Genomic DNA, 19,442 nt, shown 5'->3' with positions numbered 1-19,442 from the left:
CTCCCAGCGTGTTTGTTTTGCACATCATCGCTGCCAGGCGAAAAAACGTCCCAAAGTTCAAAACCGTTCATTTTCAGGAAAGGGTGGAGAAAAAAGAAGAACCTTTCTTCCAGTGGATCCAATGTAGTTATTATTTAGTCACAAGCTCTTGTTAATACTGGTTAAATATAAAACCCACACATGGCGTCCATGGCATGTCTTTATAGGGGAAAGTATTCAAGAAAAAGCAAAAATGACAAGACTACAAGTGATGCGTTGACCAGCTATTTTCACTACCATTGGTACCAACACTGCCATTATACAAAGTATATAATAAGGAGATGAAATGGACGTCCAAGGTTTCTTTCTGCCCAACAGAGCTTTATTTTATAAAGAGTGTAAGGGAAAATGTTTCCCTTACAAAATATGAATTGTTCAAAACTTTGTGTGGCTTCTTAACTAGTAACTGAATGACTGACATTTTCCTCACACTCTCCAGGGTTCTAATTTCCAATTTTGTACACATCACTCTAGTGTTTTTAAACTGAGATGAATCACACCCAGCCATCATTCTTCCTACTGTCGATTACTGTGCTATTTTAAAGCACTCTTCTGCAGTTTCTCAGGGGGGTGGAATGGCTTATTAGGCCCATTCAATGTACCAGTGAATAGGTTTGACTTGACGTAACTGTCAACGGCAGTTGCCTGATATACTTGTTCAGGAGGATATCAGGTTTTTCAACACAAGGCTTCTTGTTCACTTCCCAATTTTTATTTCAGTGTTCAGTGCTTTCCTAACACTTCCTGCTGTTGTGCGTTGAATACACTCGCACAAACGGCAAGATGACAGTAGGATTGTACTGTACACATGTTTATAGCGCGCTTAGCCATCTAGGAGTGTAAGTGTGTGTCTGGAGTTAACCTTGTGAACCGCCAGTTTTTAAACCGGTTTTATACTTTTAAAATATTTTAACTTTACTTGTGTAATGTAAGTCAGTGGTTCCCAAACGTCTTCATGTCAAGGACCCCTAAATTGACACTCATTAGCCCGCTGACCCCCATTTGAAAATATATGCCAGGGACCCCCATAAGAGAAGACCCTCAGTTTGACGTGGATTAGTCTATGGACCCTCATTTAATGTAATTTCTATCTCTGGGACCCCTACTTTATATGGTAAAATCTAAGTTAATTGAACTCTGAGAGTGTGCAAATGGAACCAAACGGACCCATTAGGGTCCGTTTGGTTCCATTTGTACATTCTGAGTTACAGACCCATAAGTGTCCATTTGGTTCCAAACTATCATTTAGCTGGGGACCCCCTGGAACAACCTCAAGGACCCCTGGGGGTCCCCGGACCCCACTTTGGGAACCACTGATGTAAGTCAATGGAACTTTGAACTGACTGAATGAACCCTTGCCCAAATTTTGACTTGTGTCGTAGAATAGATCATCAGTCATAGACATCAAATATTCTACGCCATATTGTAGACAATATGTCACAACTTGCTGGCCACAAGAAGTCAAGTCAGAGATCCGGATTGAAGCCATTCTGTGCTGAGTTCGGACCCCAAGATCCACATGCTTTGTTCGTAAATTAATTATTTAGTAGTTTATTTAATTTTCTTCTTTCTTTTCTTCTTTCTTTTCTTCTTTCTTTTCTTCTTTCTTTTCTTCTTTCTTTTCTTCTTTCTTTTCTTTCTTCTTTCTTTTCTTCTTTCTTTTCTTCTTCCATGCGGCGATCTCTTAATAGTTCCTTCCCTCCTGTTCGTCTGATTTTCTCCCAGTACCTAGATTAGAAAAGGTCAGCCATAATGAGGTGCGAGTCAAAACATGATCAAGCAACGCCCTGGATTAACACCACTGCTCTGTGTGTGTGTGTGTGTGTGTGTGTGTGTGTGTGTGTGTGTGTGTGTGTGTGTGTGTGTGCGTGCGTGTCTCTTGAGAGAGAGACTGTCTGGTTTTGTGTCTGTATACACGATTGTTTGTGCAGTGTGACACCCAGTGACTCTCAGTTGCATGTTCAAATGAGCCACTAAAGCAATACAAATTTTAATTAGCACCTGCCTACCTTACTGTTTCTTTTGGGGGGGGGGGATTTTGTTTTATAACCTTTTATATATATTTATTTTGCCACAGCATAGTAGCATTCTTGTACAGTGTCCCAATTATTTTATTTTAAATCTTTGTTTAGATGAGGATAATAAAGCGATACAACAAAGAAAAAGAAATGCCAAAAGAAAGGGAAGCAAAAATGGATGCAAGATAAAAATCCCCATAAACAAACAAACAGTGGAGCCGTTTATATAGTGTGTGTGTGTGTGTGTGTGTGTGTGTGTGTGTGTGTGTGTGTATGTCCTTTCGTGGGATGTGATACGTGTCAATCAAATAAGTAAATTCTAGCAGTCTCACCAGAAGAGTATACATAAACGAGTGCCTCCAGAAACAGCCAGCAAATGTACAAAATCATGTCAAAGAAGGCGCATTTCCAGTGGAAATGGAGAGAGTCGTCGACTCGTGGAACCGTCGTAAGATCAGAGGCATCAGGCATGCCAGATTTACAAGTTAACAATGTCTCGTGATGAGAAGCGGTGTTTGCTTGTAGATCAGTTATTTTTGGAACATGACACTACAGAGACAGAGCAGTGAGAGCACTCTCACTGTGTTTACCCCCCTGACTGTGGATAGTTCTGAAATGGTTGTGGTGTGTGCATTGTTTTTTTTCCTCCCAGGATAGATTATAAGCCATGCCCCAGCCTCAGACCCCCAACAGGAGGTTGAGTTCAGAACTTTTTTCAGCCCTCATGAGCTGAAGGGGGTCTGCCAACCTGTTAAAGCCAATCTTCATTATGTTGTTCAAATTGCATACGAGAGCCACTACTGTATCAGAGAGACTGAGAATGAGATGCAGGCTCTGCTCCTGTTGATTCTCTTCTTATCCTCGTTTCCATATTTGCTAGGGACGTCATATATCCGCAGTTCATACTGTATATATTTATCTGTGTGGCTAATAAACTAGACTGTATGTGCAATGCGGCGATGCTGAAATGCTGAGCGATTGTATATAGTATAGTCTGTTTGTGTGGTATTGGTGGTTGGAGGGGATGCAAAGTACAGAAATGCCCTAAACGAGTGGATGTCTTACTCCACTCTGTCTGTGTGCGCTCTCGTGTGTCTCTGTTTAAGTTGATCTACATGAGTCAGACGAGCCAGCATCAGAGAGTAATGTGAGCTGAGAACTAAACAATGACGTCACTTATTGTCCTCTGACACGTCTATAATTAACACAGGAGGTGTGCGCGCGCGCGTGTGTATGTATACACGACTGCATGCAACTGTGTGCACGTGTGTGGCATTGGTTCGCAGCTGCTGAAAACCAGAGAGGGGGGGGATCAGACAGAAATAGACAAAGAGTGGAGTGAGAGAGGAGGGAAGGAAGAGAACTGGAAGAGAGAAGGAAGGCGCTGAGAAGAAGCTCCCACTTTAAACTCACTATCTATTCTACAGCATACATGGGCAACTGGAGCCACATGCGACCCCCGCCTTCACTTAACAGTTTGACTGCGGGATCAATCAATCGCAATCCCAATTTGACTGCCGTGGTTTTTTACTAACCTTTGAAGAACCAACCGGGCTGCGATCGTCGTTCCATTTCATGAACATCCGGCCTAAAATCGGTGTGAACGTTTGTAATGGTGTCCAAAAATATTCCACGGTCTGGACAACGGCAGCAGCGGGGAACTGGGAGTCACGGGTGCCGCCATTATGGGCCATACACTTTGCATTGCGCCCTGAGAAGCTGATCTCACTGATTTCTTTATTTATTTCTGGTCACGTGATCCGAACGCGTGACGTATCCTACTGTGTCAGAGCGAAACCATTTAAGTCTTAAGTTAAGTGATGACGGCGAATTAAACAATGAAAACATAACTTGTGTTTGGGAGGGAAAGGGAGACATCGTGTAACTCGTCAATGGGAGGGAAAGTGTTTATGTAGCCGTCAGGTTAATATCAGAATATTGATATATTATTTTCAGCTGTTACAATTCCAAACATGAGTCACAATTAGTAGCTTAATGACTAGTATTAAAATGTTATCGTCTTTTATGTCCAATGTATTTGTATTTAGTTTCTTAAAGTTAACATAACTATAACTAAAGGCATTTGAAAGGCATTTGAAATTATATAAAAATGTAAATTTTCAGGATTCCAATTCAAAAATAGAAAGAAAATATTCACAATTTCAATTCAAATATAGCAAAAATAGTAGATATACAATCTTTTTGAGCTTGTTGTAGATCTGCTATTTTTGTTACGACAGTATATATGCAATGTGGCCCTCTGGAGTGAGAGTGGAAATATAGTGGTTCTCTCCATCGTCAAAGTTGCACAGTATCCAGTTGACTGCCGCCAGTGTAGCTCACAAGATGAAGGCAACTTATAACATATGTTTAGCCCAATGGTTCCCAAACTTTTTCATGTCAAGGGCCCCCAAATTGACACTAATTAGCCCACGGACTCCCATTTGAAGAGATATGCCAGGGACCCCCATAAGAGAAGATTTGTATGGCTCTAGCAGTGATTCTCAACCCGTTTAATTTCAAGGACCCCCAGTTTGACATGAATTAGTCTACAGACCCCATTGAGTGTAACTCGGTGTACAAATGGAACCCAATGGAACGGGTCCATTTGGTTCCATTTGTACACTCTGAGTTACAGGGCCATAAGGGTCCATTTCGTTACAAACTATAATTTAGCTGGGGACCCCCTGGAACTCACTCAAGAACCCCTAGGCGTCCCCGGACCCCACTTTGGGAACCACTGGTTTAGCCCACGTTGTTGTATTTATGCTGACGCTAATGGCGTGTGAGTGAAACGTGTCCGCTTTCTGAATCAAAGACCAAATTGGATTGCAGTCACTTCATGAAGCCTAGTTCAGAGTTCAGACCAAAGATTTGCAATGAGACAAAACCGCTTTAAGCCCGTTTGTTGTAGGACCATGTCGCAAATAGTGGATCTACCAGCTTGAATGCTTGTGTTTTGTGTGACACTGTTGTCTGACGGAGCATAAATTAAGCATTTTTAGAATTCGAATATTGACAAAGAATAGAGACAAAACGTGCCTAGGATGATATTATAGTCTGAGTCATGAGCAATAAAAAAAAAAATCTTTTTTTACCACAGATATGGTATCATGCTATCAGTAATGTTATTTTCCTGTTTGTGTGGGCCTCTATAGCTGACATGTATAAAATCATGGCCATGCCTTGTAACAGGATGCTGGAATAAACTGAGAATTAATCTTTAGACATGTACACCAGCTCAGTTGGTTATTGTTTGACTTCTATGCACAGGTCATGGCACGCTATGATGTGTTAAGCTCATGGAAAGCTTAGCTTCTTGCTGCCGACTGTGCCGAGTTGGCTGCAAAGTATAGCAGTCGTGTATCCTTAGCTGGCATTAGGGTATGATGTAAAATAATCATCATGAATCATGATACAAATGACCAATTTTCAATACGTTTGTAGAATTATTTAATGTACTTCCATGGCTTTTGCATATCATGGGAAGCCCCCAGAGTGATCAGTATGATTTTGTTTTAGACAGTTCTATGTACAATGAAAAAAACAAAACAAAACAAAAAAACACATAGAATATTTCTGTATCATTCATTAAAATATGTCTCTCATTTTGGAGAATTTGCTATATAAATACTATCCAGCTCTAGCTGACTGGACTATTTCTGGTTGAGCATTTGATGGTCAGCACTCAGCACTAGTGCTTCATTCTAAAACATGATCTCCTGGTGGAGATAATCATAGCTTGACCAGATATGAAAAGAATAGCAGAGACAGACAACCAGGAAGTGGTTTAGCTCATGGCCTGTAGTTTTTCAAACCACTAAGAGTCATCTGGCGTGTGTGTGCATCCTCTTATTCCCAAAACCGAGGGCATTGGGTTTTTTTGTCATACTCTCCCTACCTCCTGTTAACTTGAACACAAATTGGGTGCAAACATCAGAAGATGGATATCTTATTTTATCTTGATCGACTGGTGAAATTGCCTTTATATTTCTACATTGTAATTTGTGGCTCTGGGAGCTGTGTGGCTGGGTGTCCTACATGGTAAAGATTTATCATGCACGAGTGTTGGATGAATTACGGTAATTGAACGTGCGACATGCGTGCACATTGTTTTGGTTAGGATAGTTGGACCTTTGGCACCTTCAGAGAAAGGTGTGTGTGTGTGTGTGTGTGTGTGTGATTTGAGACGAGTTGACCTGTCCTGTTATTCTCAATATCCAATAACTGAGAGAGTTCTCAATAACCGCCCGTACTATTATTATTGTACCATACTTAAAACACGTCTTCATACATAAAACACTTAAAGGTTATTATGACCAGCACTTATAATACTCCACAAACCTTGTTATAAGTTGTTATGCATAATTATATTTATATATTATATATTTATAACGAGTGTTCTGAAGTCCCAAAGTGTATTATAATGGTTTGATAGATCCGACCTTTAAATGTTGCCCACAACCTATAATCTATACGAATATAAGAAAAACAGCCGATCTACAAGTCCAAACAAGTTGCTATGCGATTCATCGTGAGCAAACTAGTGCTTAATATAAGAGTGTGCATCTCTTTATGCAACACCCACGGAGGTACTACGTTGCACGTCCTGATAAGGGGGCCGAGGAAGGGAGAAGAGAGATGAACATAAGGACATACTGAACCTACCATACAGTTCTAAAAGCTCACTGACAAATTGAAATAAACAAATGCTTTGCAGTACAATTATGTTTTGTTACTGGCCCCTATTCAGAAGGAGACGAGAGTTTTAACATTTCGTATGCGTGTGTGATATATATATATATATATAGATAGATGTCAGCAAGGAACAGAACTGGACTGTATATAAATATTTTTTACTTATACTTTTTCTGCTAGTGGTTACTGGTCCGTAAGGTTTCTATCTGTAACTACAACTAGATGTGCTGTTGTCACAATTGTGGTTGCGAAAAAGCAGGGACTTCCTCAAAGCCTGTTTGTCATGTCTGTTATAATGGGACTTGGGTGTTTGCGCCGGCACCTTTCACAGCTCATTCAGAGGAATTGTACAGGTGGAGACAAGCAACAACTGTACCAATTTAGAGCTGAGTGACAGTCCAGGGACAGATGGGAGTATAGGAAATAGACGTTCAGAATGATGGAAGACATGAAGAAGGGACCTTTTATTTTGAAGGGGTCCGTCTACTGTACCTAGAACCCATTTGTTGGTCGCAGACACATTGTCATGGATCCCTGTATTTTTTTTGTTTCCTACATTTTGCTTTTAATTCTTTTTATTTCATAACATTTTCAAAAAACATTCCCAAAAAAAGCAAGACTTTTCATGAATTAAAAGCAAAATGCAATGATTTCTTTGCAGTAATTTCATGAAGAAATAAAATCTAAGAATTCCATCAATTAGAAGACACAACTAGTGAAAAGAGCTGATCTACAAGCTCACAGGCGCGTTGTGAGCTTGTAGATGTGCTGTTTTCACTATAGCTTGGGTTCCCGGCGCCGGCAAACCTCTAATTTCTTTTTGGATTAAAAGTTTGGGAACCACTGAACCTAGAAGAACACTGATGGCGTCTGAACAACACATAGACGGATAAGTGGCGACAGGCTGCATCTCAGGCATAGAGTCTGAGACATAGAGACATATGGCTTGACTTCTGCCCAAAGGCCAAGGGCTGAAGTAACAAATGGCCACTGTTGACCCTTGACATAAAATACACAATACAGTAATGATGAAGGCCATGTGTAGCCAAAACCTTGTACCACCTTCTCTCTCTCTCTCTCTCTCACACACACACACACACACACACACACACACACACACACACCCCTCTTTCTCTGAAGGTGCTAATGTCACCGTCACATTTGTAGTAAAATGCACTTAAATTAAATCAACGGACTGTAATAAATGTAACAAATCAGTATTAGCAATTTCAAGTGTAATGTCAAAGATTACATTCATTAGGGTTGGCTTAATGCTGGAGCCATACCATAATGGCATAATCATTGTCTGTGTGTTTTTTTTTGTATCCTCTAGGTCTGTATCAGTTTTGTATTAATAATATACGCTCGGCTGTTTATTACAAGGCATAATAATCTCTCAAATCAACAGACCAAATAAAATATTGAGTCACTGCAAGCCTTTTTGAAGACCGAAAGCTTTTGTGAGTGTTGGGCCCACACTCACTAGGCTAGCTCAAAGCAGCTGTGTGCAGTGTTGATTTTGACAGCACATTTTTATTTAGTCAGTCAGTCTTTTGAATACATTTTCATTTACTTTGTCCTATTTTAGTCTTCAGATATGTTTTAGTGTTAGTCTAGTTTTAGCCTACTAAATCTACAATTGATTTGGTCGACAAAAAATATATTTTGGCAGGCCTTTATGGCGTCGTCGTAATGCCAGATTTTACACTTGGCTGAATGCTGAAAATAGCCTACGCCTTGTGAGCTTGTAGATCTCAGAGCAGATCTACAGATTTTCAGAGCACAACACCTGAGCGCAACCAAACAACTGACTTGTCTTTTTGTTCTGCTGGATCTCTTCTCCACTAGTTCCTCCCCTAACATTTTAGTCTAATTTTCATCCGTTGATGTATGATTGTCAACATATTTAGTCTTAGTTATAGTCATCGTAGCTTAGCTTTTAGTTGTTTTTTTTGTCAATGAAAAAACTCAAAAAAGGTAGTCGACCAACATTTGGTCGTCATGGAGCTTGGCCGTGTGTCAGGCTGCTTCCCTGTCTGTTGGACAAATACCATTTAGAATGGTCACATTGTGTCATTTTGGACAGAGGGACCCTCCTTTTTTGAACCCATTTAGGCCTGACATAGAAATAAAAAAAACGTTCGCTCTGAAAGAATATATACCTATTCAAAGATTTGTGCCGCATTTTTACGATTTTTCAAAAATAGCAGACCTACAAGTTCATAGCGTGCCACCGATGAACTTGTAGGTCTGCTATTTTCCAATAGCTAAAGTATAACAGAATGCTTGAAACAACAAAAGGGGTTCCTGCCCAAAATCTGGCCCAAATACCACCATGTATCACCATGGGCTTGGAGACCTCGTGTCCTATACCATCTGGAGAAAAGACAGAGACGCAGAAGATCACGGTTTGCCGTGTCGTCTCCCATGAGACAACAGATGGTGAAGAAGGAGCATGAGTGCTTGCTCAACACGTCGCAGTGTCTCCGCAAACTTGACAGAGAAGAAGGAAGGAAACGGAGAGAGAATGTCTTTTTACACTGTGCACTAACTGAAATTCACTGGCTCTCTCTTTGGTGTCAAATCTCCTGCAGAGGTGTGTGTGCATACATGCATGCATGTGAGAGACTGTGTGTGTGTGTGTGAGGGAGTGTGAGACTATGTTTGCGTCTCGTCACCCTGGAGCCAGTCATCCCCTCTTCTGACCCTGAGCCCTGTCACCTGTCCGCTCAGATCACACACACACAAGCACGCACGCACACATAGACACACACAATTGCTGTGACCCAGGCCTAGAGTTGAAACCCTATCGCTGTTGCTATCCATGCAAAAACATTCCAGGCCAGCACAGTTTTGTTTTATGAGTGAGAGAGAGGCATCAAGGCAACGTATACTGTGCCATTAGCACATTAGCAGTACCGTTTTACTGTAGTTGTTGAATGACTTGATGTGATACTGCTGGCATTGAATGAAGCCTAAGGGCCGATTCATACTCCTATTTTAGAGCCGAATAAAAGTCCGTACGGCGCTGTAGAGCCTACAATGTGACGTCATTTGAGGTTCAGGCGTGGTGGGTACTGTCCTAAAGTCGCCTCTTCGGTGCTACTGAAAATTTCGGCACTACAGCGCCGAAACAGCTGTAAAATAGGAGTATGAATCGGCCCTCATTCACACACATGGCGGCGACTGGCGGTGCACTTGAAAGTAGGAGCTTGTAGATTGGGCTACCGTCGGTGCTCCACATGGCGTGCGACGACCATGGATAAATCAGGCATAACTGTGCTTGGGGGCACAATACAGTCCTCTGCTGCTCTCACTGTTTGGGTTCAGGCCCAGGTCAGACACATTCAGGCAGCTATGTAAGTATTGGGACAGCATTGGGATCCCCCCCCCCTCCCCCCTCTCTCTCTCTCTGTTGACTCATTCTAGTCTAGTGTTATAGAAGTTTCATGTCAACAGAGGAACACAAGATGTAGAGTAACTGTAAGCTTTCGAGTACAGGTCATTGTGGGTCACGCCAAGCCGACGACTAGCAAAGTGTCTGTTCGCCTGCTAGCGGTCCCACTGCACTGATAGGAATCACCTTTCTCCTCTGCCTGGCTTATTTTGTGTCTGCTGATTTTTTTGGCTTACATTGGATAAGACCTTTATTGATCCAGAGGGATCAATAACGCACCCCTCACCAACCTTAATCCACATGCTATGTCTAACCAATGCTATGTCTAACCAAAGTATGCCTCCCGCGGCGGTCACACTGACGCGCCACTAGAAACACATTCAAAGCATTGGTTATGGTAAGGAGCACTGGCACCTTCACCACTGCTGCAGGAGATGGAGCCAGTAAAAAGTGGCACGCTGAAGTTGTGAAAAGTCACTTTTTTTTGCAACGGGCGCGGTCAAACTGGAGTGCTCTGGGGTCTGAAATAGGTGGACAAATGCAGCGGTAGAAAAGTCTGTCACTCACTGTGTGAATGGGCTATATGCACACATAATAACTCGTCCTACTTCCGGGCAAGGACTATCTAAAGAGGTGGACGCCATGTTGCTCCATGGAAGGAAAGAAACATGCGCAGTTGAGACCAGGAAGTTGTACATGCCCAAATTTGTGCATGTACAAAGTTAAGTAGTTTAAGTATTTTTTGTTGAATTACTCATGACAAAGTTGTAAAAGTCAACGGTATGTATATCCATAAAATAAGCAAGCGGCACGTGCAGACAATTCACTAGTTCTTTCTCATTTCATTATTATTATTATTATATTTTCACAATCTGATACACAGATACGCCGGCTACTTTATAATGTTTTGATAATTCGCACGACAGATGTATGCATAGGACGGTATAGAGTTTCAAACTAGTGTATTTAAGAAGAAGATGATCTATTCTATATAATTGTGAAAATAATAAAATTATTGAAATAAAGGACTAAAGAATTGTTTGCTAGCGTGCTGCTTGTTTATGATATGTATATACATACTGTACAACTTTGTCATGAATAATTCAACAAAAAATACTTGGAACACGGCACGCATAAATAAATTGCATTAAACAGTGCTGCCGGGCGGATCTTTGCGCAACCGCTCCGTCATTTAGTTATATGCCTGTTCTGCGGCCACACTGGTTCTTCCCTGCGTCGGTGCTATGGACTCTGTCTGCATGTCACCAGCAACATGCTGTGTGCGTTTGAGGAAGTTGGTCATTATCTTTTTTTACCTAGCATGACTTTGTCAGGAACTATCTCCCTTTGTCTCTCTCATGCATTTTCTGCCACCTAATTAAGGTCTTATTGAGACCTTGGGAATGCCCATATATGGAGATCCCCTATGTCATCAATATTGGCCAGCAACTCTACATCTGACCTCAGACTCTTAGATCTCCATATATGGAGCTGACCTGTTCTGACATCCCATATTATGTTGATCCTTCCCCATCCATCCTTCCTCTTTGATGTCTCCCTTTTGACTTATAGCTGTCCATTTAAACTCTAGATGGGCTTGCCCCAAAGTTAGTGCAGCCCGGCAGAACTACAGTTCTCAACAGGCCCGGACATTTAGGCCAATATATATGGCCAGTACAGAATTATTCCATATGTTGATCTGACCCCCCATGCCAAAGCGCCAGCGCTCGCCCAGCAGTCGCACTCAGGCATCTTAATGGTAATAATACATAATAATAATTTTAATTTAAAATATATAAAGTAAAATGAAACCTAAGCCTAATGGTTAATACAAGTTCTAACAAGCAATAAACACTGTTTAAGTACAGACTTAAAGACAGTGCCCATATCCACAAACAATGGCAAATTAATTGATCTAGGGCCAGGGGAAGGCTTTCCTGAACAATGTGTTTTCAGAAGTGACTTAAAAGATGATCTATATCTGCAATGTATCGGTTGCGCAATTGGGCTTCATGGATTAGCCTTTTGCACCTTTTGAACTAAAATCACACCATGTGAAGTGATTGGTGCAACTCCGTGTGCGGGTCCCCGGGAGTTCCAGACCCACAGGAACGCGGCCAGGGTGCCGGCCCGCTTCTGGCGAGCCACCCCGCGTCCGAAACGGTTGAGAAATGACAGTTTCTCTGACCGCCGTGTGGGGGTCAGACCCCCAGGAACGCGCCCAGGGGGCGGCCCGGTTCCGGCAAGCCCGCGTACGAAATGGTTGAGAAATGACAGTTACCGTGTGGGGGTCTCTCTACTGTACACCCTGTGTGAGTGTGAGAGAGACAACAGTGCCACTTGGTTGTGAAAAACAACCAAACGCTATTTTCGTGCTCAGACACAGCCAGGGACTCGCATAGCTGTCTATAGGAGTGGTTCTGGTTGCACCACTCCAAATCGAATATAGTTTGTGTTTGTGCCCATCAGTGCATCTACTCGTATTATGGGAAGCTCAGATCTTTGTTGACACTACCTTACAGTACCTAGAGAACATCTTATTCAGGTGGCTTCTGTCTGGTTGTTGTAGATAGCATCTGCAAAGCTACAGTAACAGGACCAATAGATTTAAGAACTAATTAGTCCCTGCTGTTTTCTGAACCACTTCACTTCATTGACCAAGGTCTCCTTGACCCACTCCTTATTTTTACCCCTTTACACTGAATCTGTTTGACGAAAATGGTGATTTTATAAGCTCAAAACATGTGTCAATGCGTTGCGAGCATGTAGATCTATTTTGGCTATTTCCGTCCAAATGTGCGCCCATTTTCGCCTGATGTTTCCTTTGTGTATTGTTTGTATGTTGATTGGTGTGTGTGTGTGTGTGTGGGTGTGTGGGTGTGGTGCTTGCTGACGATGATTGCATTTATTTATGTCTTGGCATGGCAACATATTGGTGCATAACGTTGACCCCTTCCCCTTCATTGCTCCTCAGGACACCAAGTCCAGCCGACCCAGCATGCCGCGCTGTCGTAACTCGGTCGCTACGACGGCGGACGACCAGCCCCACATCGGTAACTACCGGTTACTGAAGACCATCGGCAAGGGCAACTTCGCCAAGGTCAAACTGGCGCGGCACGTCCTCACCGGCAAAGAGGTAGGTCAACGTTGTGTGAGGTTGTCATTATAGGCAAACTGTCACACAATATCGGTGTGTGTGTGTGTGTGTGTGTGTGTGTGTGTGAGACAGGAAGTTTAACTTGTCTTAACCCATTCTGACCTGAGATCAGATTAAAAAAATAGCAGACCTACAAGCTCGTAGCGCGTCACTCGGTGAGCTTGTAGATCTGCTATTTTTCAATAGCTAACGCATAACATAATGCTAACACCAAAAGGGGTTCCTGCCCAAAATGGGTTAAAGGGCCACTTTGCAACCAGATGTTATTTTAATTATATTTGTGAGACAATAAACACTAGATATTTTAGTATTTCAAAGTGTCTGATGTCATGGACACTGGTCTCACTCCTGGATTACTACAAAGACCATAATGCTTTTCTGCACTCGCCCCACCTTGTGGAGAGGGGCTGTCTTACTGAGACAACATGTAGTCCAGGAAGGAAGTTTCAAGTGAGACATGACATCACTGGCACTTTGAAATACTAAAATCACGTATTGCACACATAAAACCCCCCAGGAAAGTGTGTCTTGTCTCCCAAACATCATTACAATAAGGTTGAAAAAGCGGTGAAGTGGCCCTTTCAAGTGGTTAATTGAATTGTTGATTTATAAAAAATCACACCTGTGTGAAGTGAGGGGCACTCTTATCATCATACATCATCTCATTCCGGCCAATCACAATTTGCGTCTTCACCGTCGTCTTCGATGTTTGCGTCTATACAGTGTCTGTGTTTACACAAACACTCAAAGCTGGCCATTCATTGTCAATGGCATTCAATTGTTGAGTTAAGACAATGTTGCTGTTTACACAAACCCGGAAAGCTGGGCATAGAGGGGAGCCAGTGCCCCTCAAAAATTCACGGTTAGAATAATTGCTAAGAAAATAATTGATACTGTAGTTGCAGCCCCCCCACCGGCCCCCACACACACACACACACACACACACACACACACACACACACACACACACATATACACTTTATAATGTGGAATTCTCCCCATGTGTCTTTAACAGCAGTGGAACTCGTATCCCATCATATTGGTTTTCTGTTTGTTAAAAGAGGCTGCAGGCTTGTGTTTAACCAGAGACCGTGCGGGGGCAGGATCCAAGTAGAAGGCAGAGTGAAAATAGAAAGTGTTTATTCTCAGTGTCGACTCTAGTTCCCCAAAACCAAAAACGACGCAGTGGAGTGTGGACACGAATTCATCTTCCTTTTATCTGTGAGCGACGCGAGGGCTTGAAAATCCCACAGCCCGTTGTGAATTGTGGCTGTGACTGTGTGAATTGAGCGCGTGTGTTTTGGGAGGCGCCTCTGTGTTGCTGGCAGCGCCACGAGGCACCACCGTCATTGCAGCAGCGTCATGAACGACAGCAGAAGGAGGGACCTCTGGGGGCTTTTGAGGCCCCATAAGCCCTGTTTTATACAAGCTCCTTAATACGATAGGCTGTTTTTGAAGACCCTTCGACGAATGTCGACACATCTTCTCTCATGGGGTTCTGTGGCCAAATCCGTATCAATTGTTCGTTGTGATGAAAATGTCAGAGAACCACTAGTCTGCACCAGGCATGTGAAATGCCTCCACTTGACTAGTAAGCCTCTGCAATTAAGTGAAGGCATGCATCCATTGTGCATACATTTACGTGGGGTTTAATATAGAGCTGAGCCATAAAGGAGAAAATAAAATCCTCTGACATTTCCTCGTGTTTCTAGTTTATTGAAATAATGTCATACACATTTGTCCAGTGCATAGCCTACTGCAGGCTACTGTTGACTAGATTTAGAAAACATTTTGAAGCTCTTGCTACTGAAATGATCTATTATTTAAACGGAGAAATCCTGTCATTTAACATGCATCTCAATGGGTGAGAAGGACAGCTTTCCGTTTCCATCGCAGAGCTGAGCTTAGCGAGGGGTTAATTGTCACTAGTAGATGCAGATGGATAATTATTGGTCAATTCCAGGTGGTGTCTATAATGGCAAACACTATAACCAAGTTGACTGTGCCATTGTAGCTTAACCCATTTTTGGCGGGAACCCCTTTTGGTGTTTTAAGCATTATGTTATGCTTTAGCTATTGAAAAATAGCAGATCTACAAGCTCATGCCGCTCTATGAGCAAATGAGCAAAATACATATAATTCTAGGGGTCCTTGGCATTAAATAGTTTGAGAACCACTGACTTCAAAATAAGACTGCGGTTGAAAAGCTTGGCGTGAGAGTTCTTAACCTTGAACTTAACTTTGGCAGAGAGTGGCTTTTTATTTTATTATTGGCTTGTTAGTGATTTAATATCCTAGGCTAGCTAATCATTAATATAGCTGCAGTTACTATAATTGAGTGATTAAAAAAACGAAAGAAAAAGTATTGTTTTAGATGCTTGTTGTAAATGTAAGGGGCACTGATTAATTGACACATTGATCGTACAGTATGTCGCCACATCATTTTCATATTGTGGTAAAATGTGTGATATCTGCAAATATTGAATTACTTTATCTGAAGATTCCTTATAAGGCAGGGGTTTTTCAGGCCACGGACCCCTTGGCTGAGTGAGAGAAAAAGTAGGGACCCCCAGTGAGTACATAATTGTATACATTTGTTTTGCAGATTAAACGTTTTCCTAGGTGGCTTCATAGACTTGTTTGATATCACTGTGATCAGTGTTGTGCCAATTCATGTTTTGAGTTTGTTGACTTATCTTTTCTTATTCATTATGAATATTTTGTATTTTCAGACATTTAGCCCCTTAAACACTCAATGTTTACACACTAACTACGCAAAAAAACTCCACCACACAAAGATTTGAAGGCCCCCCAGTAGTAACCCTGATGGCCCCCTGTTGAAGACCCCTATGCTACGTGATTATGATTTATATCTAGTTCTCAGGGAGGGGGGGAAGGGGGGAGGGAGGGGGGGCAAGACATCTGCCTGTTTGTTATTGGAAGGTTGTGCTGTTGGTGAGAGTGAAGAGAGTAGCTGAAATAACTCCAGTGAGCTTGGCAGACTGTCCCACAGTGTCCCAGTATCCACTTAACCTGTTCATTTCAGTTGACCGTACCCCAGGGGTCTATACTTGGTCCCTTACTTCTTTTGCTCATTATTCCAAATCTCTCTTAAGCTGATCTACAAGCTCACAATGAGTCACCAGACTCGCCACTGGAAGCGTTGTTGTGAGCTTGCATTATATAAAACCTTTGACGTGCGATGCTAGGGTTCATGTGGTTAAGCCCTATTTTATACTTTCAAAACTATTCAAAAATGGCGAAAATGGCAATCAATCTACAAATAGAACTACAAAAGAACCACTCGTCTCAACACAACACATTGTGCGGTTGTAGATCTGCTATTTCTGCACTTTACATACAACAAACACACATATATATGTTTTAATTAAATACTTGATTTGGAAAATCTTTGTATTTTCTCTTTTTCTTTTTTTAATTTCACCTATTATGACATGCCTGAAACAAGGATCATCATGTCAGGTTGAAGGTGGTTATTGAGACGGTGCTCTTGTCTTCAGTGATCTGTGCACTGGGCTGTGTCTGGGCCAACTCCCCTGTTTCTGTTGTTCTGTTTGACTGTGTTTTTGTGTGATGGGTGGGCGGGCTCTGTCAATGTGTGACAGCTCTGTGCCCGACACGCCGATAACGCTCAATGTGACTCGCGCACACGCACACACACACGAGCACAAAGGGAAAACAAGGATGAGGGTAGGCAGAGGGCATGAGGGAGAGCGTAACACAATGTGCACAGACCGAGAGAGGAAAGAGAAAGGAAAAACAAATGGGAGAGAGAAAGCAGGGATACCTCTGCCTCTCTCTTTCTGATGTTTCTCATGTTGTCTCTCTCTCTCTCGCCCATGTCCACCGTTGGATTATTAACTATAGTACGGATTGTACTGATTGTGTGATTATTAGCCATTTGTCAGCTGTGTGTGGGTGTAAGTGTGCGAGAGGGAGAATGTGCACACCCATTCAAATGTGTGCACACTGCACACACACAGTTATGTAACCCTTGCCTGCTGTGATTGTGCGTTTATGACATGCCGCTCCCTAGATTGTGTGCACGACTGGCGCGTCTCAGAGCTGCACTTTGTGTCCATATATAGGTGTCACTGTTTGTGACAGGTCCTAATAACACACACACGCATACAATGCACATTGTGTGTCTTGTCTTGTCTTGTAGTGGCGCAGTACTTGGTGTGTGTGTGTTTTACTGTAGTCCCAACAGCAAGGCACAGAGGTTACTGTGAAATAAACTGCACATAAATGAATGCATGAATGTTCCACAGAACGGCACAGCATAAATTGAAATGAATTGACATGAGTGACTCAGTGAATTAATGTATATATATATATATATATATACCAGCCAGGCACAGAGCATGCATTGAAATTAATTTTCTCTTGTCTGTTTCCAGGTGGCTGTAAAGATAATTGACAAAACCCAGCTCAACTCCTCCAGCTTGCAAAAGGTAGGCTTTCTTTTTCTTTTCTTTTCTTTTCTTTTCTTTTCTTTTCTTTTCTTTTCCTTTCTTTTCTTTTCTTTTCCTTTCTTTCTTTTTCTTTTATTTTCTTTTCAATTAAGCCTATTTATCTTTCTTTCACACTCTGCTCAAACCACAGGCCCACCAAATGACTTCCCAGAAGTCATTTTCAAGTGGCCCTCCCTGTCTCTTCTCTTCCCTCTCTCTTTCTATTTATCTGTCTGTTCCGTCCGTCTGTCCTCCTCTCTCTCTCCCTCCCTCGATCTCTCTCTGAAGTGGTCTAGATTTCAGAGAGTTTTAATTACAGGAAACAAGCTGCAATTACTTCCTTTCATGGCAGCAGGGTGGGGCCTGTCCACTTAAAGACACACACACACACACACCACGCGTGCACGCACCCCAGGACAGGCATAAGGCGGCATATACACATTTGTGTCTCAAGATATCTACTCGATACACTGCACACACACGTCACACCCACACAAGCGATGGATGACGTAGTGTGCACACACACTCTCCCATCTAAATACAACGCTGTTGCCGCACAAAAGTGACACACACAATTACACACGCCCTTTCTCGGGCGTGCACACAAGTACCGTACTTAAGTACGCTGAGCGCACACTTACATTTGCTGCACAATAGTGTATGTTTATTTGTATACAAAAGCAAATTGTATTCATGTAATCTAAAGATGAGATGAGAACGTTTGTTCGCTCACACACACACACACACACACACACACACACACACACACACACACACACACACACACACACTCTTAAAAGTGCATGTTGTGTGTCTTTACCCTCTGACAGCTCTTCCGTGAGGTGAGAATCATGAAGCTGTTGAACCACCCCAACATAGGTGAGTTAATTTTTTTCCTTTTGTTTGGTCTTTCTCTGATGTGCACATTTGTTTCCTTATATTCTCATACTCTCTCACTCACTCACTCACTCACTCACTCACTCTCTCTCTCTGTGTCTCTCTCTCTCTCTCTCTCTCTCTATCTCGGCTTCTCTCTCTTCTTTCACTCTTTCTCAGTCTTTTGCGCTCTTGTTCTCATCATCCAATGAGAGCACTCCCTTTCATAGACCCCCTCCCCCAAGGCTTTCAAATTACAATATGTGAGATTTTGTGTTTCAAGGTTAGCCACTCAGCTCAACTGATTATATCTCTCTCTCTCTCTCTCTCTCTCTCTCTCTCTCTCTCTCTCTCTCTCTCTCTCTCCTCACATTCTCCCTCCTATTCTCGCCCTGTCTATGCCTCTCACTCCTCCTCACACTTTTCTCCGTCTTCTGTTTTCACGCACCTCTCTACTTTTCTCCCCTCCCTTCAAATGTATTTTTCTCCCTCTCTTTCACTTTGACTTTTTTTTTTTACCTCCCTGTCCTCTCCCCTCTCTCTTCCACCACCAGTCAAATTATTTGAGGTAATCGAGACGGAGAAGACGTTGTACCTGGTGATGGAGTACGCAAGTGGAGGTAAGTGTGTGTCACAGTTGAAATAACTCCCCCAGACATCATTGGCTCAAGGTGGTTTAACCGCATGAACCCTAGCGTCCCTGTTCTGGTCATGTCCTAATCCATGCATGGGCAACTGGTGGCCCGCAGGTTAATATCAGAATACTGATATATTATTGATTT

General features: G+C 42.4%; 1 protein-coding gene across 12 annotated transcripts in view; it reads left to right on the top strand.

Annotated features, from left to right (window-relative positions):
• Nucleotides 1-19,442, top strand: part of mark2b (MAP/microtubule affinity-regulating kinase 2b) — an 81,271-nt gene that overhangs the window by 13,780 nt on the left and 48,049 nt on the right. For all 12 annotated transcript variants that reach the window (XM_080791946.1, XM_080791939.1, XM_080791944.1 and 9 more), the window contains exons 2-5: nt 13,127-13,288; nt 17,731-17,784; nt 18,615-18,663; nt 19,215-19,280. In XM_080791946.1, the coding sequence (XP_080648072.1) occupies nt 13,127-13,288; nt 17,731-17,784; nt 18,615-18,663; nt 19,215-19,280 (331 nt within the window). The remainder of the gene's footprint in view (nt 1-13,126; nt 13,289-17,730; nt 17,785-18,614; nt 18,664-19,214; nt 19,281-19,442) is intronic.

Source organism: Protomyctophum bolini (assembly GCF_963924005.1).
Source record: "Protomyctophum bolini genome assembly, chromosome: 20".
NCBI lineage: Eukaryota > Metazoa > Chordata > Actinopteri > Myctophiformes > Myctophidae > Protomyctophum > Protomyctophum bolini.
Note: the sequence above shows the minus strand (reverse complement) of the source record. Positions and strands in the feature narration are given on the sequence as shown.